The 22,014-nt window shown below is 37.6% G+C and overlaps 1 protein-coding gene across 12 annotated transcripts in view; it reads left to right on the forward strand.

Annotated features, from left to right (window-relative positions):
- DMD (dystrophin) overlaps positions 1–22,014 on the forward strand; it is a 2,447,064-nt gene that overhangs the window by 1,001,401 nt on the left and 1,423,649 nt on the right. For all 12 annotated transcript variants that reach the window (XM_049872854.1, XM_049872851.1, XM_049872858.1 and 9 more), the window contains one exon: positions 2,457–2,618. In XM_049872854.1, the coding sequence (XP_049728811.1) occupies positions 2,457–2,618 (162 nt within the window). The remainder of the gene's footprint in view (positions 1–2,456; positions 2,619–22,014) is intronic.

The raw sequence follows: 22,014 nt of genomic DNA on the forward strand, positions 1-22,014 counted from the left end.
AGCTGGTATTGAGCAATGAACAAGCTAGCCATAATCCCTGACCTCATTAGAGCTCATGGTCTAAAGCCTAAAACTAACCTAACCCATTGCCGTCGAGTTGATTCCGACCCATAGCGACCCTATAGCAGATGCAGACAATTAATTGGAAATGGCAATGCAGTGTGATCAGTGATAAGATGGAAATACAAAGTGGAAGAGATACCATAGGAGAGATTTTTTCCCTGAACTTAGAGGGTGTTAGCGATAGCTTCTAGAGAAAGAGATGCCCAAGTTACCAAGGGAGGACTCAGATGATAAATGTAAATTTGACAGAAAAAAAAAGAAAGAAAGAAATTGGGAATGTCATTGTCCCAGGGAAAGGGAGCAGAACGTGTAAGGCTGAGAATCAAAAACGACATGGGCTATGCTAGGAAATGAAAAACAAAACAAACAACAACAAAACACTTTTCTATAGTTGGAACAAAAAATAGAAGATATCAAGGGTGGTAGCCTGAAGGGGTTTTATGTCATATTAAGGACTATGGCTTTTACCCTAAGAAGAAGACTCCCTGGAGGACTTTAAACAGCAAATCATAATTTTATTCTAGAAAGAACACACTTTAGCTGCTTTGCAAGTGGGTTGAGGTGGGGTAGGATACCAGCCAAGAGGCTGGCGCCAGATTTGAAACAAAAGATGATAATGACCTGAACTAGGGTGATGGCAGTGGGGAGAGGAAGCAAATGGTGGAATCAGGAAATAATTAGAAAATAGAAGAAAGGATTGGGGATTGACTGACTGATGAGAGGCAAAATGGTACAGCATGTAATAGAAGAATGAGAAACGATCCAGAATGATGTCTAACAAAGGCAGCAATTGATTGTGTTTCTCTGAAAAAGAAGAACCAGAGAAGGAGCAAAGCAAGTTGAGGAGGTCAGAATTCGGTGAGAAGGAGACACAAAATGAGCACATATTTAGTTTATACTGTTAAATTTTCATGACTGTGGGACATCTAATGAAAATATGCAGTAGGGAAATACATATGTAAGTGTGAGATCCACAGGGAAAACTCAACCAGAGATACAGAGTTGGGAGTTGTTAGCCTACGAGGTGTAAATAAAGCTAAGATTATGTTTAGAATGAGACAAAAAGGGAAGCCTAAGAGAAAATCCTGAAGAAGTCAAGATTTGCAGTCCAGGTAGAAACACTGGGAAAGCCCCTTCGTATTGCATCACTAGCCTTCTAGCTCCTTTTCCTTTGGTCCAGATGCCTTTAGCTTAATTTTTACGTGAGTAACTCTATGTACCAGGTTGACTTTATTAAAGACTAATGAGGCCTTCATATCTTTTAAGCTTATAGCCAACATTTATATTCTAATATAAAGACCAGGATCATTTTTTAAACTCTAACCACATTCCTGGGGAAGAATAGTTTTATTGTATCAGATACTATGCCTATAACCGGTACCGTCGAGTCGATTCCGACTCCTAGCGACCCTATAGGACAGAGTCGAACTGCCCCATAGAGTTTCCAAGGAGCACCTGGCAGATTCGAACTGCCAATTCTTTGGTTAGCAGCTGTAGCACTTAACCACTACGCCACCAGGGTTTCCTATGCCTATGTTAAAGGACAATACTTGATATGATGCATGGCTTAATGCATTCTCAAGAAGTTGACTGTTCTAATCCTTACTTTTATTACTACTCTTTTAAAGGTGAACAGATCCTTGAAGAGAGACTTTGCAGTCTGTTCAGCATGCTATTTATATTTGAAAAATGTTAAATTATCCTAATCATACTTATAATAACAATCAAGATTAATTGCAGCTATATTAGGATTACTTATTATTTGTTGGACTTCAGTAGTAACACAAATGCAACTGTACAAACAATTTCCATAACCTGAATTGTGAAAAAACCTAGGGAGAAAAAGGCCATTCAAAACTGGTTGAAACAATATTGAAAAATACATCCTACCCAGGCGGTTATCTAAAATTCTCTTTTTGAAAAGGAGCTGATCCTGAACAGACTGTACATGTGTCTCACTGGTGGAAGTGGATTATCCATCTTGAATTGGATTGTGATGACGATGACCCTATTCTAAGTAAACCAAATCTCTTGAACTATGTAATGAGATCAGGAGGAACACTGAGCCTGAGAAAGACAGATTGCAGTGCCTGTGATGAGTCCACTATTTTTTTTCCCCAGCCTCTTGCCTTGATGTACTTAACACTGTGGTTTTGTCCTGCAGAGAGTCCTAATCCTGGAGTTCTGTGTGCTAATTCTTTTTGTTTTCTTCATTATTTTTATTTTTATAAGCACAGCTGAATGAGTGGCAGGAAGCTGCGAAATCTATCTTACAAAAAGGTGATTGTGGAAGAATCTAGTACCTTTATTTTGCAGCAGGATTGCAGGAAAACTATCCTGATTGTACATTTAACTAATTCACCTTTCTTTCTTTCTTTCTTTCTTTTCTTTAGGCCGTGAGGAGACAAAAGTTGCTTGAACAAAGTATCCAGTCAGCCCAAGAGCTCGAAAAATCCTTACGCTTAATTCAGGAGTCCCTTGAATCTATTGACAAGCAGTTGGCAGCTTATATTGCAGACAAAGTGGATGCAGCTCAAGTGCCTCAGGAAGCCCAGGCAAGTACAACTGGGAAACAGCTTCTGTTCTTTTGTTTTTATTTTCTGAACAAGACGTTGCTGAGTTTCCAACTGAACAATTATTCATCTGGTTGTGCAGAGGTTTGTTTTGATTGATTGATTTGAAGATTTGGATGGAAGTGAGAAAAAAACTCTAGATTAATGCTCTAAGGTTTATTTTTGAGAATATGTAATAGAGTACTTTTAAATGAAGACACTTAAAGACAGAAGCTTTATCACACTGAGGTCTGATGTAGATCAGTGTTTTCAAACTGTACTGTAGCTACAGGGAAACCATAGGAATATAAATGTTAAAGAAAATATTTTCTTACAGTAAAATTAAAAATGCAGTCTCAAACATTTTATTATCAAGAGTCATCAGTGTCTTCATGGAATCACAAGCCATAGGCTCTCTATTTTTTTTTATACACTGAATGCGTTGCAAGTAATTAATAACATAAGACATTAGAAATATAAATTTACATTTCATTTGCAATGATGATGTCTTATATACTAACATGTACTCACACACACACACACACACATTCCACTACGTATGCAATCCAACTTATGAAAAGTATTTAACCAGTTTTTCTAGAGTGAAAGTAAAAATAGTAATGGAGATAAGTATAAGTTGATTTTATAATGAGTATATTTAGGCTGTATCTATATTTGTTTTACCATTGGAAGTATTTTTTAATGCAAAGTTTCTATTTTTAATCAACATTTTAAATATATGTAAAGTACCATAGGTGTCATTTATCTCCATGCCTCTAGGATTTTGTGGTAGTAAAGTAACGTAGCTTCTTGCCAATTCTTGTGTGGATGTCATGAATCGGATAACCAAAGATAGCTCAGGCCTCTATGCTATGAGTTGAGGAGCACTCCACCACTGATTGGTGGAGATACCTACATTTTTTTCACTTTCAAATTATTTTTCAAGCAAAATATTGGATTTGTAGATCATGGTGGCAGTGTAATTGCAGTGAATAAATCACAGTTAAATGGGTACTTACAGCATCAGTTTACACAATTCCACGGGTTTGTTTATCATATTGTCTTATTTTGACCAAGAAAAGTATCTGAGAATATAGGGCAGAATACAGGAAGTTTCAATAGGCTTAAAAACTCCAGAGCTAAAGGATTGATTCCTCATGGAAAGTAAATCACTGCAATACAGAATGAAGAAAGGGAAGTTTGGGAAGATAAGATCCTAATAATAAAGTCCTCATCATAGTTTTTACTGGGACAGCAAGCATAAATATTGTAGCAGAAATGGGGAATATCTAGTAGATATACTGAGAGAGTTTAACCTTCCCAATGTATGCATTGCTTCAGACTTGAACAATTCAAGTTCTCTAGTGTTAGCAATTCCTACTAGTTGCTGTTGAGTCTACTTAGACTCATGGTGGCTCAATGTGTGTAAAAGTAGAACTGTGCTCCCTAGGATTTTCAATGGCTTTTTTTTTTTTTTTCAGAATTAGATCACCAGATCTTTCTTCTGTGGGACCTCTGGGTGGGTGGATTTAAACCCTCAACCTTTTGGTTAGCAGCCGAGTGTGTTAACACTTCGTACCACCCAGGGACTCCCAACTATTCCTAAGACTGTTCAAATTTAATGTATGATAGAAATGGGACATTGTTACTGAATTGAGAAAAACTATATGACTATAAACTAAATGCAGAGAGAAGCGATTTTGTGTGTTTGTGTGTGTGTATGTGTGTGATGGTTAAGATTATGTGTCAACTCGGTTGGGCCATGATTCTCAGTGTTTTGGTAGTTGTATAATGTTGTAATCACTTTCCTGTTGAAATTTGATATGTGATCACCCCCATGATGGAATCTGCTGAGTGGTACCGGCAGGGGTGGGGCCTGTGGTGGCTCACCACTCCCTCAGCCTTCATCTCTCTGCCTTCCGCTGTCTACTCTCTTCTCCTGCTCACCTTGCAAAAGGTCGTTGGCTTGTTCTGGATCCAGCACCTGCCTCTTGTCTGACCTCTGGTTCTTGGGACTTGAGCTAACAGCTTACCTGTCCATCTTGGGATTCACTGATCTTCACCACCTGCGAGCAAGAGTCCTGCTCCCCAACCTACCTATCCTGGGTTCACCAGCCCCTGCAGCTATATGAATCAGGAGAAACCTTGCAATCTTGTCTGCCAACCTTGGGGATTCCTCAACCGTCACAACCTGTGAGTGGGAGCCCTGCTCTCCAACCTGCTCATCTTGGGTTCACCAGCTTCTGCGGCTCTGTGAATTGGGAAGGGACCCTATCCTGATCCAAGGACTTGGGACGGTCCAACCTCTACAATTACATGAGCAGTTCCCTTAATATAAACCTCTCTATATATATTTATGGAAGCCCTGGTGGCATAGTGGTTGAGTGGTATGGCTGCTAACCAAGAGGTCGGCAGTTAGAATCTGCCAGGTGCTCCTTGGAAACTCTATGGGGCAGTTCTATAGGGTCATTATGAGTTGGAATCAACTTGATGGCAGTGGGTTTTTCATATATATATATATACACACACACACACACATACACGCATTACTGGTTTTGCTTCTCTACAAAACCCAACCTAAGACAGTGTGTGTCACATGTCCTTGGAAGAGTGCCTGATTAGAGACAGCAACTGACTTTCTGAATAAAGTTCGGAAAAATTTGAACTAAACAAATGCTAAACATTAAAGTTAGAATTTTATACTTTAAAATATAGAAAGAGGTACTTTTTGAGGCTTATGGAATGAAACTATGAATAACAAATTTGAGATAGGCAAACACTTATTTTTTTTTTCTTTTTAATAAATGGTTGCAACACTGGGCTCCAATATAGCAATGATTGTGGGGATAGTGCAGGACCAGGCAGTGTTTTGTTCCATTGTACATAGGGTCACTATGAGTCAGAACCAGTGTAATGGCACCTAACAACAACAAGAAGGTATTAGGTAGGTTTCCGTGGATGGTGCAAATGGCTAAGCACGCAATAAAAAAAAAAAAAAAAAGAGGCTTTCACAAAAATATATCAGTCTTGTTTAGTTAAAAAGGCTATGATGTTGGACTTTGTGTTTCATTTTATATAGATATGAATGCAGGATTCTATAAACTTGAATACAATATACTAACTTTTAATGATATAAGATATATTCCTTTTGGTGTTATCAAATAAAAAAAAAGGTATAGTATAAAAATATAATTAACTATACCAAAAACAAAAACCAAACCTGTTGCCATCAAGTCAATTCCAACTCATAGCAACCCTATAGGACAGAGAAGAACAGCCCCATAGAGTTTCTAAGGAGCACTTGGTGGATTTGAACTGCCGACCGTTTGGTTAGCAGACGTAGCTCTTAACCACTGTACCACCAAGGTTTCCATATAATTAACTCTAGCAGTTGAAAAGTACTTGCAAATGGCAGCACACGTGGAAAATAAGTTTCAGATGTACTTGAAGGAACAGATTTTAGAGTATTAACAAGTTCAAATCCACTTTCTGTGCAGTTCCGGTTGCACCTGTATTTTCAAGATCATTTTGGACATTGAATTCCTCCAATGGTAATATATAATGTTGGAAAATGCAAGCCATCCAAAAGCTATTGAAACCTTCTTCTCCATGATTTTATTTTAAGATGACAGCAAGGGAATTGTTTTCTGGAACAGTGTTATCACGTACTCAGATTTACTTTAAGAATTGCCTTTCCAGAAGTTCAACTTCAAACTCCTTTGAAAGAAACAAATAGAGTAAAGCGGTTGTCTGTGAAATAAGGACTTAAATGCAGTGTGTCAGAAAAAGGACCTCCCTAACAGTACCAAAATGACATTTTTCAAAGTATATAAAATGAGAGCTAAGTTTAATGCTTTGTATTAATATAAAATAAATAAATAAATAAATGTGTTTCTTTAAATTTGGGTGAAAGTTCATTGCTAATTAAGAAATTAATGGGCTTTCTGAGAAAGGAAAGTATACCTATTCGGCATTGGTATACTTTCCTTTCTCAGAAATTTATTTTTTGTTTTCATTTATCACTGAGACGCAGGACAAAATGAATGACGTTACCTTGTTTGGTACACTTCAAAGTATGTGCTCAGATTTTCTGTCAAATACTGGTCACATAGATTTGTGGATGTCTGACTCCACCGTGTGGTATGCTTGTGGCTTTGCTTCTAAATTTAAATCTGTTAACAGAGCCTTTAGTTTCTACCTCTTAGGATTGTTTGAGATCTTCGGGCTTAAAATAACTCTCAAGGTTAAGGAGATGTAATTTTCTGTCTAGTATAATTTTCCTAAATATTAAAGCAGATGTAGATCAAGAAACTTCCTTAAATTTGCACCTGCATTTATAACTACAGATTATAAGGGCAATTCCCACTGCCTCAGCATGTTTTGTTTTTTTTTTTCAGCATGTTAATTGATCACTTACTGTCACAATTAGAAAATCAGGCCTTCTGATTCTGAACCAAATTTAAAAAAAAAATACTTTTTACATTAGTGGCATCAGCTTACAAGAATAAAACTCAACCTTTTGGGCAGTAAAACTACATCCCACAAGAATATCCGTGCATATATCGATCTGTGAGTATTTTATTTAGAAAAACAGAACTAAACCAAACCAAAATCTAAATAGCATTACCAGAACATCAGCTTCTCATTTAGGTAGAGATTTTTGTTAAAGTACAAAATTAGGATGGCATCTTACTGATTTAAGCAGAATCATTCAAGTGGAGGAAAATAATCTTCTGGATGTAGTAATATATCGTCTAGATATAGAAATCAGAATCTTAAGAACTATCCCAAGAAGAGTATGATTAAAAATGTAAAAGTCCATATAATTGTTTCTTTGAAATAATTTTAACGAACAAATTCACCAAGGTATATAACTGCAAAGAAAACCCGATGCAAGCATAGTTGTTCCCTCCTGAATATAGAAGAGCGTAGTGAAATGCAGAGGGCTTTAGTTTTAGCACCTAAAATCTTCTAGCAAAAATCCCAGTGACCAGGCTACACTCAAAACCAATCATGTTAGATTCTCTGGAGTTAATTCAGGCTTCAGAATTTTTGGAAGCTACATTAGTTTTATATTACCAGTGTGCATCCAAGGTTGAGTACTAGTATAGATAGTTAATTACTGGTAATGACAGTAAGGCTCTAGTCTTTTTTTTGCCATCACACTTCTCACCACTCTTTTCTCATGCTTCTCACCTGTAGCTGTGTCAGGATTTCAGTGGGCAGAAATCACACTTCTGATGTCTTCCCTTGGTATTCTGATTGCCTTTCATTCTTATTGGAAAAGGGTGAAAGTAGAAAACCTAGCTGAGAACTATTTCACTAATTAGCTTAGACAAATAGAATTTTCAATATGGGTGCTTGACACTGAACTTGGCTTTGTTTTCTTAATTTCATTTGTTTTTCTAATTCATCATATGTTAATATGCCAATTAACTTGAGTATACTTCTCAATCATTTTAGGAGTCAGCAATAACTATGCCTAAATAGCTATTAAAATACCTATTATCCTTAAAATTAAGAAGGTACTTCAACCCACACGTTTTCTTCCTGAATTTTCAGTAACCTCATATCTTGAATGTCTAATATGGAAGAACATTTTCATACGTGCACCTGCTGGAATGCTCCATGCCATTATGTGTTGATGACGCACATTGTGTAGCGGAGAGCATGACCCTGTTGCTTAGATTACCACCAGAAGCAGTGAGGTTGGCTAGCATTGATTGCAATAGTACAACTATGCTATTCCCTTGTCCTGCGGATTCCTGATCCCATCTTTTGTAAGCTCCTCACACATAGTAGATTTATGGGCATGGATAGACAAAAGAAAATAAACCAATTTAGGAAAGATGACATTATCGTCAAAGGAAAGGCTCTCATAATACAAAATAGATAAACCAAAGACAAACCAAACCATTGCCACAGTAGAACTGTCCCCCATAGGGTTTTTAAAGCTGTGACCTTTCAGAAGCAAATCATCAGGCCTTTCTTCAGAGGCATGTCTAAGTGGGTTTGAACTGCCAACCTTTAGGTTGATAGTTGAATGTTTAACTGTGCTACCCAGGGACTCGTAAAATTGAAAAGTTCTCTATTTCATTTATCATGCTGGGACTTTTGCATGTTCCAGAGTCTAGTGCAAACCAGGTTTCTTCCTCCCTGCTCGCTTTTCCTCCCATTAACCATGTGGCTAAAATTTCGTATCAATAAATAGAAAAAGGAGATCTTCTTTTTACTAAAGAAAGCTGTTCATTTAAGCTGATTGTGTTCATTACACATCAAAAGAATTCATAATTGAGGTCTTCCTGTATTTATTGAAGCCAAATCTTATAACTCACTTTAAATATTTTTGACTGTATTTAAATGTAAGCATTCCAAACTATCAAAATCAATTGCTTAAAAAAAAAAATAAGGACCCAAATACAGATTTTGGCCTATCAGATTAAGCTTGTAATTTCATTAGGGAATAAAAAAGACTTTTATAGTGTAAATAGGCACATTTGATAGACAAATGGCTCAGAACAGTTTAACTTTACAGCCTACTTCACTGATTTATGAATCAGATGGTATTGAACATGCATGGGGAAATGTGTTCAGGATTTATGTGATAATGAAATAATTTAACAATAAAAGAAGAAAATGGAGAACTATTCCAGAGATTTGGGTTCAAATATTAAAGCCAATTCAGCCATAAGCAGAAATAATACTTGTCTTTTTTTCTTTGCAAAGTACATACTATTATGAACCCAATGCAGTTAATTTTAAATGAGCTCTAACACTGAAATACTGTGATGAAGCACTCGGCTGCTAACTAGGAAGGTCGGCAGTTGGAACCCACCAACTGCCCCGTGGGAGAAAGATGTGACCGTCTGTTTCCGTAAAGATTCACAGCCTTGGAAACCCTATGGGGCAGTTCTACTCTGTCCTATACGGTCGCTATGAGTCTGAATCAGCTTGATGGAAATCGGTTTGAGTTTTTTATATGTTACCATATAGAGCAGATTGCTTCACAATTTAGAGACTGGGTGCTGCGGTGGTTAAGAGCTTGGCTGCTAACTAAAAGGTCGGCAGTTTGAATCCACTAGCTGCTCCTTGGAAACCCTATGGGGCAGTTCTATTCTGTCCTATAGGGTCACTGTGAGTAGGAATCAACTGAACGACAACGAGTTTGGTTATCATTGCTCTGTTGACATGTTTAGTAGTATGTAAAATAATCAAAAGCAAGAGTTGTAGAAGATGCGAAAGATTAGAAACATACCATACATCATTGAGCACTGAAATAACCTCACAGTATCCTGTCCTTAAGGGTAGTTACGGTTCAGTGGGAGAGTACTCACCTCCTATGCAGGAGACCCAATTTCAATTTCTAGACAATTTACCCCAAGTGCAGACACTACCCATCTGTCAGTGTGGGCTTGTAGGAAGCAGATCAACAGGTCTTTCTCCAGCAGAGATGCTGGGTGAGTTCAAACAGCCAACCTTTTGGTTACCAGCTGAGTGCTTCACCACTGCGACACCAGGGATCCTTGTCAGCCCTCTATCAAGCCATAATTAAACTACAACTTCTATAATTTCCCAATATTTCTGTGCCGAATTCTAAATATTGCCCTACAAGTTTCGTTGCTTCACTTACTAATATGAAAGGTAACCACAAGTGTTCGAAAATACATATTTATAAGGGCAATTCCATTTTCATCATTATTATTATCATCGTTGTAACTAATCATAACATCACTTCGCAGGTGTGTTACATGAAATAATAATTCTACACAATATTCATTGTTTTAAAAGTTTTGTGATCAAGCTTACTTGAAACAATTTGCATGGTATATTTCTATCTTGGAGATTTATTTTCCAACTTTTTTATTTTCAAATCTTAGAAGTTTAACCTAAACTTAATAAACCACAGAAACCTGTTTTTCCATGAATCTGTTAACATAACATAGAACTCATATGTCAAGGAACCCTGGGAAACGCTAAAAGACAATGTTTTCTTTTGACAATTCTCCAATTCCTACAAGAGCAGAAAGGTAATCAGTTAATTTCTTAACGTTTCTAACCTAAAGCTGTACCAAGTACTTGTAGCTGAACTAAGTCTAAAGCTAAATTCTTTACAGTGATATTAAAATGTGTTTAGTTTTTGCACACATCTACACACATGCACACATATGTTAAACATTCATTTAGCGAATAAGGATTGAGCTATCCAATATGCCTCACATTCCTAAACAGAACCTATGGCCAAGTCGTTAGACTATAACAAGCTCTTTGGACTGCTGCATATTCCTGATAGGAGTCCAAAAACTTCTCCATCTGACAAAATTTAATTTATAGGCAATATTATTTATAATTTATCTAATCAATTTATTACTTTATGAACACACTTTTATTATACTTTTTTTATAAACAGTAATTTAAAAAACTGTGTGAATGTCTTCACTTTTTCTTTCTTGAACTATTATGAAGTATAATCTGAAATCTTTATAAGTTATTTGTCCATGGTCATAATTACATTTTTTTGCATATTTGCCATGTTTTAAAAGTACACATTATCCAAGACCCTTCAGTGCATTTTCTTTAATTTTGTAAGTGTGTCTCTAATGTATTATATATGACCATTTCCTGTCCTTGAGAATGCAGTTTCAAAATTACCATCTGATTACACTCAACAGTATTACATTTTTTTCATTAAGACCGTCATCATGGCATCTTTTAATATTCGTCTTTCCAAAATATTTTGTTATTTTCTCAGGAACCATTTTCTTTCTTTCCTATCACAAGAGCTCCAATAGTAACTTGATAAAAAATTCCTGTATTCCATTAAAATATTTGAGACAGCTACAGCTTAATTTTGCTGCCATTTTCTGTCATTAATTTGATATATGAGAGTAGTCTGATGAGGTAAATCATGATAAAAGGCTCCACTCTGCTCAGTTAATTGTAAAGTGCTATATTGGAAATGTCATTAATATTTGATTGATTTTTACTTTCATAAATTGCCCTTTCCTATCATTCATGAAAAAATGGTTATTTCCTTTTCAATTGGTGTTTTCTTTTCTATTTTCAATATATCATGCTAGTCATGACTATGATTTCTGTGTTGTTATTCTGTTTTTAATCACGAGGCTGTAATTTGCTTCACATTATTTTACTTTTATGAAAAAAATCTGGTAATTCTCAAAGACTGGGTTATGAACTTCTAATAGTACCTAGATGAATATTCCAAACCAGTAGCCCTGATTTGCTACTTCCTTTCACTTTGATTTCTCTTAGTATTTTCCGATTTTAATAAGATGTAAGGCTGACAATTTGATAAGATTAAATTTTTGTTTTTGTTTTTTAACTGTGTATCACCCACCTCCTGGTAGATTCATATCCTAGGTGACAAGAGAACTCAATTTGTATACTCTTCAGATTTTTAGGAGATTTTACCAATCTGGTAACTAATTATGAAAATCATTTCCATAGGATTAAAACTCCCATTCCCAATGTTTTCTTCTACAGTATTATTTCATTTCATTGTCTGATTATAATGTTAAAGATAATTTCATTTTCAAAGGTTAAACATTTTCCTAGAATTTTTTTAAATAATTTTATTTTGCTTTAAGTGAAAGTTTACAAATCTAGTCAGTCTCTCACACAAAAACCCATGTACACCTTGCTACACACTCCCAATTACTCTACCCCCAATGAGACAGCCCGCTCTCTCCCTCCACTCCCTCTTTTCGTGTCCATTTCGCCAGCTTCTAAGCCCCTCCACCCTCTCATCTCCCCTCCAGGCAGGAGATGCCAACGTAATCTCAAGTGTCCACCTCATCCAAGAAGCTCAATTCTCACCAGCATCTCTCTCCAAACCATTGTCCACTCCAATCCATGTCTGAAGAGTTAGCTTTGGGAATGGTTGCTGCCCTGGGCCAACAGAAGGTCTGGGGGCCATGACCACCGGGGCCCTTCTAGTCTCAGGCAGACCATTAAGTCTGGTCTTATGAGAATTTGGGGTCTGCATCCCACTGCTCTCCTGCTCCTTCAGGGGTTCTCTGTTGTGTTCCCTGTCAGGGCAGTCATCGGTTGTAGCCGGACACCATCTAGTTCTTCTGGTCTCAGGATGATGTAGTCTCTGGTTCATGTGGCCCTTTCTGTCTCTTGGGCTCATAATCGCCTTGTGTCCTTGGTGTTCTTCATTCTCCTTTGATCCAGGTGGGTTGAGACCAATTGATGCATCTTAGGTGGCTGCTTGCTAGCATTTAAGACCCCAGACGCCACTCTTGAAAGTGGGATGCAGAATGTTTTCTTAATAGATTTTATTATGCCAATTGACTTCGATGTCCCCTGAAACCATGGTCCCCAGACCCCTGCTCCTGCTATGCTGGCCTTCAAAGCATTCAGTTTATTCAGGAAACTTCTTTGCTTTTCATTTAGACCAATTGTGCCGACCTCCCCTGTATTGTGTGCTGTCTTTCCCTTTGCCTAAAGTAGTTCTTATTTACTATCTAACTAGTGAACACACCTCTCCCACCCTCTCTCCCTCCCCCCTCTCGTAACCACAAAAGAATGTTTTCTTCTCAGTTTAAACTATTTCTCAAGTTCTTATTATAGTCTTATACAATATTTGTCCTTTTGCAAATGACTAATTTCATTCAGCATAATGCCTTCCAGATTCCTCCATGTTATGAAATGTTTCACAGATTCCTCACTGTTCTTTATCAATGCGTAGTAGTCCATTGTGTGAATATACCATAATTTATTTATCCATTCATCCGTTGATGGGCACCTTGGTTGCTTCCATGTTTTTGCTATTGTAAACAGTGCTGCAATAAACATGGGTGTGCATATATCTGGTCTTGTAAAGGCTCTTATATCTCCAGGATATATTCCAAGGAGTGGGATTGCTGGATCGTAAGATAGTTCTATTTCTAGCTTTTTGAGGAAGCGCCAGATCGATTTCCAAAGTGGTTGTACCATTGACATTCCCACCAGCAGTGTAGAAGTGTTCCAATCCCTCCACAGCCTCTCCAACATTTATTGTTTTTTTGATTAATGCCAGCCTTGTTATTTTTTGCTGGAGTGAGATAAAATCTCATTGTAGTTTTGATCTGCATTTCTCTAATGACTAATGATCGTGAACATTTCCTCATAAATCTATTAGCTACCTGAATGTCTTCTTTAGTGAAGTGTCTATTCATATCTTTGGCCCATTTTTTAATTGGGTTATTGGTCTTTTTGCAGTTGAGTTTTTGCAGTGTCACGTAGATGTTAGAGATCAGGCGCTGATCCTAAATGCCATAGCTAAAAAATTTTCCCAGTCTGTAGGTAGTCTTCTTACTCTTTTGGTGAAGTCTTTGGATGAGCATAGGTGTTTGATTTTTAGGAGCTCCCAGTTATCTAGTTTTTCTTCTACATTCTTTATAATGTTTTCTGTACTGTTTATGCCATGTATTAGGGCTCCTAACATTGTCCCTATTTTTTCTTCCATGATCTTTATCATTTTAGATTTTATATTTAGGCCTTTGATCCATTTTGAGTTAGTTTTTGTGCATGGAGTGAGGTATGGGACTTGTTTCATTTTTTTGCAGATGGATATCCAGTTATGCCAGCACCATTTGTTAAAAAGATTGTCTTTTCCCCATTTAACTGTTTTGGGGCCTTTGTCAAATATCAGCTGCTCATATGTGGATGGATTTATGTCTGGATTCTCAATTCTGTTCCATTGGTCCATGTATCTGTTGTTGTACCAGTACCAGGCTGTTTTGACTACTGTGGCGGTATAATAGGTTGTAAAATCAGGTAAAGTAAGGCCTCCCCCTTTGTTCTTTATCCGGGGCCTCTTTCCCTTCCATATGAAATTGCTGATTTGTTTCTCCATCTCATTAAAGAATGTCCCTGGGATTTGGATCAGAATTGCATTAAATGTATAGATTGCTTTTGGTAGAATAGAAATTTTTATAATGTTAAGTCTTCCTACCCACGAGCAAGGTATGTTCTTCCACTTACGTAAGTCTCTTTTGGTTTCTTGCAGAAGCGTACTGTAGTTTTCTTTGTATAAGTCTTTTACATCTCTGGTAAGATTTATTCCTGAGTGTTTTATCTTCTTGGGGGTACTGTAAATGGTATTGATTTGGTGATTTCCCCTTCGATGTTCTTTTTGTTGGTGTAGAGGAATCCAACTGATTTTTGTATGTTTATCTTTTGTCCCAATACTCTGCTAAACTCTTCTGTTAGTTTCCATAAGTTTCCTTAGGGTTTTCTGTGTATAAAATCATGTCATCTGCAAATAGAGATACCTTGACTTCTTCCTTGCCAATCTGGATGCCCTTTATTTCTTTATTTAGCCTAATTGCTCTGGCTAGGACTTCCAGCACAATGTTGAATAAGAGTGGTGATAAGGGGCATCCTTGTGTGGTTCCCGATCTCAAAGGGAATGTTTTCAGGCCCTCTCAATTTATAATGATGTTGGCTGTTGGCTTTGTATAAATGCCCTTTATTATGTTGAGGAATTTTCCTTCTATTCCTATTTTGCTGAGAGTTTTTGTCATGAATGAGTGTTGAATTTTGTCAAATGCCTTTTCTGCATCAATTGATAAAGTCATGTGATTCTTGTCTTTTGTTTTATTTATGTAGTGGATTGCATTAACTCTTTTTCTAATGTTGAACCATCCCTGCATACCTGGTATGAATCCCACTTGGTCATGGTGAATTATTTTTTGATATGTTGTTGCATTCTATTGGCTAGAATTTTGTTGAGGATTTTTGCATATACTTTCCTGAGGAATATAGGTCTATAATTTTCTTTTCCTGTGGTGTCTTTACCTGGTTTTGGTATCAGGGATATGGTGGCTTCATAGAATGAGTTTGGTAGCATTCCGTCCTTTTCTGTGCTTTGAAGTAACTTTGGTAGTAGTGGTGTTAAGTCTTTTCTGAAATTTGGTAGAACTCTGCAGTGACGCCATCTGGACCAGGGCTTTTTTTTGTTGGGAGTATTTTGACTACCTTTTCAATCTCTTCTTTTGCTATGGGTCTATTTAGTTGTTCTACCTCTGTTTGTGTTAGTTTAGGTTGGTAGTGTGTTTCTAGGAATTCATCCATTTCTTCTAGGTTTTCAAATTTGAGTATAGTTTTTCATACTAATCTGATATGATTCTTTTAATTTCAGTTGGGTCTGTTGTAATATCGCCCCTCTCATTTCTTATTTGGGTTATTTGCTTCCTGTCCTGTTTTTCTTTTGTCAGTTTGGCCAGTGGTTTATCAATTTTGTTGATTTTTTTTTAAAAAATGGCTTTTGGTTTGTTAATTCTTTCAATTGTTTTTCTGTTTTCTATTTCATTTAGTTCAGCTCTAATTTTTATTATTTGTTTTCTTCTGGTGCCTGTGGGTTTCTTTTGTTGCTCTCTTTCTATTTGTTCAAGCTGTAGGGATAATTCTTTGATTTTGGCCCTTTCTTCTTTTTGGATGTGTGCATTTATTGATATAAATTGGCCTCTGAGCACCGCTTTTGCTGTGTCCCAAACGTTCTGATAGGAAGTATTTTCATTCTCATTGGATTCTCTGAATTTCTTTATTCCACCCTTAATGCCTTCTATAATCCAGTCTTTTTTGAGCAGGCTATTTTTTTTTATTATTATTGTTCAGTTTCCAAGTGTTTGGTTTCTTTTCCCTGCTTTTCCTGTTGTTGATTTCCACTTTTACAGCCTTATGGTCAGAGAAGATGCTTTGTAATATTTCAATGTTTTGGATTCTGCTAAGGCTTGCTTTATGACCTAATATGTGGTCTATTCTAGAGAATGTCCCGTGTGCACTAGAAAAGAAAGTATACTTGGTTGCTGTTGGGTGGTGTTCTGTGTATGTCTACGAGGTCAAGTTGGTTGATTGTGGCATTTAGATCTTCCGTGTCTTTATTGAGCTTCTTTCTGGATGTCCTGTCCTTCACTGAAAGTGGTGTGTTGAAGTCTCCTACTATTATTGTGGAGCTGTCTATCTCACTTTTCAATGCTGATAGAGTTTGTTTTATGTATCTTGCCGCCCTGTCATTGGGTGCATAAATATTTAATATGGTTATATCTTCTTGGTGTATTGTCCCTTTAGTCATTATATAGTGTCCTTCCTTATCCTTTCTGATGGACTTAACTTTAAAGTCTATTTTGTCAGAAATTAATATTGCCACTCCTGCTCTTTTTTGATTGTTGTTTGCTTGATATATTTTTTTCCATCCTTTGAGTTTTAGTTTGCTTGTGTCTCTACATCTAAGGTGTGTCTCTTGTAGGCAGCGTATAGATGGATCTTGTTTTTTAATCCATTCTGTCACTTTCTGTCTCCTTATTGGTGCATTTAGTCCATTTACATTCAGGGTAATTATGGATAGGTTTGCATTTAGTGCTTTCATTTTGATGTCCTTTTTTGTGTGTTGACAGTTTCTTTTTCCCACTTGAGTTTATGTGCTCAGTAGATTTTCTTTATATATTGTCCTTTCCTCATATTTGTTGTCGTTGATTTTGTTTCTACTGAGTCTGTATTTTTCCCTTGTATTTTCTTTTGATGAGTATGACAGTTTGTCTCCTTTGTGGTTACCTTATTATTTACCCCTATTTTTCTAAATTTAAAACTAACTTTCATTTCTTTGTATTTCCATACCTTCCTCTCCATATGGAAGGTGTATTACATTTCCTAAAAAAAAAAATAGTCCCTCTTTATTATTTTAATGTTGTCTTCTTTTATGTAATAACATCGCTGTTATCCCGTGTAGGGCTTTTTTTTTTTTTTTTAATCTTGCTTTGTTTTTTTGTTTTTTTGTTTTTTTATTTCTCTGTCTGGGTTGACTTCTGATTGCTCTGCCCAGTGTTCTAGTCTTGGGTCGATACCTGATATTATTGATTTTCTAACCAGAGAACTCCCTTTAGTATTTCTTGTAGTTTTGGTTTGGTTTTTACAAATTCCCTCAACTTGTGTTTATCTGGAAATGTATTAATTTCACCTTCATATTTAAGAGACAGTTCTGATGGATATCTGATTCTTGGCAGGTAATTTTTTTCCTTCAATTTTTTAAAATATGTCATCCCATTGCCTTCTTGCCTACATGGTTTCTGCTGAGTAGTCCGAGCTTATTCTTATTGGCCCTCCTTTGTGGGTGACTTTTTGTTTATCCCTCACTGCTCTTATAATTGTCTCTTTATCTTTGGTTTTGGCAAGCTTGATTATAATATGGCTTGGTGACTTTTTTTTAAGGTCTACCTTATGTGGAGTTTGATGAGCATCTTGGAGAGATATCTTCTCATCTTTTACAATATCAGGGAAGTTTTCTGCCAAGAAATCTTCAACAATTTTCTCTGTATTTTCTGTTATCCCTCCCTGTTCTGGTACTCCAATCACTCGTAGGTTATTTCTCTTGATAGAGCCCCACATGATTCTTAAGTTTTCTTCATTTTTTAAAATTATTTTATCTGATCTTTCTTCAAATATATTAGTGCCAAGTGATTTACCTTCAAGTTCAGAAATTGTGGCTTCTATTTGCTCAGTTCTGCTCCTCTGACTTTCTATTGAGCTATCCAATTCTGAAATTTTATTGTTAATCTTCTGAATTTCTGATTGCTGTCTGTCTATGGATTTTTCCAGCTTATTAAACTTTTCGTTATGTTCCTGAATAATCTTTCTGATTTCTTCAGTTGCTTTATCTGTGTGTTCCTTGGCTTGTTCTGTGTATTGCCTCATTTCCTTCCTGATGTCTTCAAGGGTTCTGTATATTAAACTTTTGTATTCTGCATCTGGTAATTCCAGGAATGCACTTTCATGTAAAAGATCCCTGGATTCTTTGTTTTGAGAGCCTGTTGAGGTGATCATGGCCTGTTTCTTTATGTGACTTGATATTGACTCTTGTCTCCGAGCCATCTATAAGTTATTGTACTAGTTTATGCTTGCTTACTGTGTCATAGCTGCTTCCTTTGTTTTGATATTTATGGGTTGCTTGAGTGAGCTATCTTGATTATTTTCGCCTTTGAGCTCTCGTGTCTTGTCCCAGCTGGCTAGAGCTGTTATCAGGTATATCAGTTTAGGAGTCCATTCAATTTTCTTGTATGAATTCAGCTCAAGTTTCCAGGTAGCTGATATCAAGTGTGTGGTACAGGCTCTATCCTACAGTCTTAGAGGGGCAGGGGTGATTGGCGTATATACCGGTATCTGATTGCAGCAGGGGGTCATGCTCTGAACAAGGCAGGGGGCTGAGAACCGACCCCCAAGTGTCCCTGAGCAAAAGGCGTCTCTGTTCCCTAGAGCGTGCTGGTGGGTGGGTTCTGCAGAGGGACCATGGGCACCGAGAGTTTTTGGTTGTAAGGACTGGGAGGTACCAGTTGTCTTTGGACCCCTGTCACGGGTGGCTGGGTGACCTGAGTGTAGCTACCAGTCCTTAGGTCCCTGATGTGGGTAGGCGAGGACCTTGTTTAATAAGCAAAGCAACGTCAAACATCAAACACCCACCTCTTCACCGCACAGCTGAAATGGATGGAGTTTGCCAACAAGGGGCTATTCTCCTGAAATAGGCCCACACAAGTCCACACAGAAGGGAAATGTGCTCAAGGTTCACGGACGGTTTATGCCTGGACAGGAGCCACTTCTGTTCTGAGTTCCCCCGGTTAATGGAGCTAGCAAATTATCTTTTCCCCCCAGTTGCAAATTTTTTCCTTCCCCAAGGCCAGGAGGATGGCTCTAGGTGCTCACCAGGGTTTATCTCAGGGTCAGGGATTCAGCCGCTGAAGCCAGCTTCGGGGGTGGGAGGTGGCGCGGTAAAATATATGCAAGTACTTAGCTTTTGCCAAGAGCGCGCAGTTCTCCTCAGGTTCTGGAGGTGTGAGTGGGCTATGTGGCTGGATGCTTCTCCCTGAGGAAACTGTGGCTGAACACTAGTGCCAGCCCACCGCCGCTGTCGCTCCGGGAATGGTGCTTGAGGGCTCCCCACGATTCAGGTCCGGTAAATCCTCTCCACTTCTGAACGGCCTCTTCCTCCCACTGCCCCTCAGTTCTTTGTCTAAGCTTGCCTTTGATGCTTTGGGCTCCCAGCTTAGCTTGTCACAAATATACTCGTTTCACTTGCTTTTTCGGGTCTTTGTTGTAAAGAGGGCTCGACGGAAGCGTCTGTCTATTCCGCAGTCTTGGCTCCCTCTAATATTTTTATTAGAGGAAAATTTTAAATGGGAGATTGTCCATTTTGCCTGGACGTTTCCATGTTGTTGTTGTTAGTTGTTGAGTTGATTCAGACTCGTGGTGACTGTTATTTAAACAAATTATTTATCTATTTCACAATAAGCCTGACCTATAAGCTTCCACAATCAATGCCCATAAAAGCAACAGTCAAGAAATCAAAGGATGCATTGCATTGGGCAAATCTGCTGCGAAAGACCTTTTTAAAGTGTTAAAAGGGAAAGATGTCACTTTGAGGACTAAGGTGCGTCTGACCCATCTCATGATCGTGTGAAAGCTGGACAATGAATAAGGAAGACCGAAGAATTGATGCCTTTGAACTATGATGTTTGGGAAGAATATTGAGTATACCATTAACTGCCAGAAAAATGAACAAATCTGTCTTGGAAGAAGTACAGCCAGAATGCTCCTTAGAAGCAAGGATGGCAAGACTTCATCTCACATAGTTTGCACACGTTATCAGGAAGAACCAGCTCCTGGAAAAGAACATCATGCTTAGTAAAGTCAAAGGTCAATGAAAAAGAGGAAGACCCTTAATGAGATGGATTGACACAGTGGCTGCAACGATGGGCTGAAGTATAACAAAGATTGTGAGGCTGGCACAGGACCTGACAGTGTTTTTTTTCTGTTGTACTTTTACATAGGGTCACTATGAGTCAGAACCGACTCGATAGCACCAACCAACAACAGCAATGATGATAAGCAATTTTTTATCCTTTGAAAGTAAGTGGTAGCTTTAAGAAACAGATATTTATTTTCTCACAGTTTAAGAGGCTGGAAGTCTGAATTCAGCATGCTGGTTCTAGAGGAAGGCTTTCTCTCTCTGTCGGCAATGGAAAGGTCTTTGTCTCATTGAGCTCCTGCTCCTGGCAGTCTTCACGTGGTTTGGTATCTCCCTTCCCTCATCTCTGCGTCCTAGCTTGCTTGTTTAATCTCTTTTATATCTCAGAAGAGATTGATTCCAGATACACCATAACTAATCCTGCCTCATTACCATAACAAAGACAACCCATTCCCAAATGGCATTATACCCACAGGCATAGAGGTTAGGATTTACAGCACAAGTTTTGAGAAGACACAATTCAATCCATAGCAGGCTAATTTGGAATAAAGTGGAATTTGCCATTAGAAGACCTGTGTTTCATTTATCAATTAGGCTGTTTTTGCTTTGCTTTGCAAGGCTAAATTTATCACTTTGGTGACCTAATTATTTTCTGCTTTGGATTTTTTGCTGATACCAAGTATTTTCATTAATGGAAGCGTGCTGAATCGTTGAGTGTGTCTGAGTTTTTGCTAAGAAGTATGGACTTTTTTTCTTTCCCCCTCCTATAAGCCTACCCTGTGTTCAGTGGGACATATGAAGTACCACTAATTACACTCAAGGTACATGAAAAAAAAAAATTCCCATCAAGTCGATTCTGACTCATAGCGACTCTATAGGACAGAGTAGAACTGCTCCGTAGTGTTTCCAAGGAGCAGCTGGTAGATTTGAACTGCCCACCTTTTGGTTAGCAGCCATAGCTCACTGTACCTCTTAACCAGTGCACCACCAGGGCTCCTAGTGATACATATGTGTAATAAATAAAAATGTTCAAAATTTCTATTTTTCCTACCAAAAGTTCAGATACCTCATACAATACCCTGTAAAAACAGTAATTTGTGGAACGCACCTGTTGCTTAGGTTTCAAACAGTCATAAGGGACCTTGTCTTGTAGCAGCACACAGGGTGGGAAAACATCTTCCTAATAAGTCCCAGAGGCTGAAAAAGTTCATGGTTGCTGTACATACTGCCAAGTACGAAAGGGTTACAGAACTTGAAGATGGCAGTGTTTAAGAAAATAATAATAAAATTACAAATAAAAAAGCACAGAGTTTTCAAAGGGTCTCATGCAAGTGATATGTTCTAAAACTATTCTTGAGTCCTTCCACATTGCCTAAAAACACGTTCAAGTCTCATCGACTTAAATTTCACTACATGCAGAGAAAATAGTCTTCAAAAAGATTTAACTATTTTTTATAAGGATGCTTTCTCATTTTTAATCACCTTTAAGTCCTTGGGAACCTGATCTCTGATCTCACCATCCACTGAATCTGTTCTAGCTAATGTACCCTTGTTAGTGCTTATCACATTTGACCTGTCTAAAAATTTACATGGTTGACCTTTCTCTCAGTCTTAAAACTCTCATCTTGCTTGATTTAAGCGACACTTTCTTTCTTGGTT

This window comes from Elephas maximus, chromosome X (genome assembly GCF_024166365.1).
Source record: "Elephas maximus indicus isolate mEleMax1 chromosome X, mEleMax1 primary haplotype, whole genome shotgun sequence".
Classification (NCBI taxonomy): Eukaryota; Metazoa; Chordata; class Mammalia; order Proboscidea; family Elephantidae; genus Elephas; species Elephas maximus.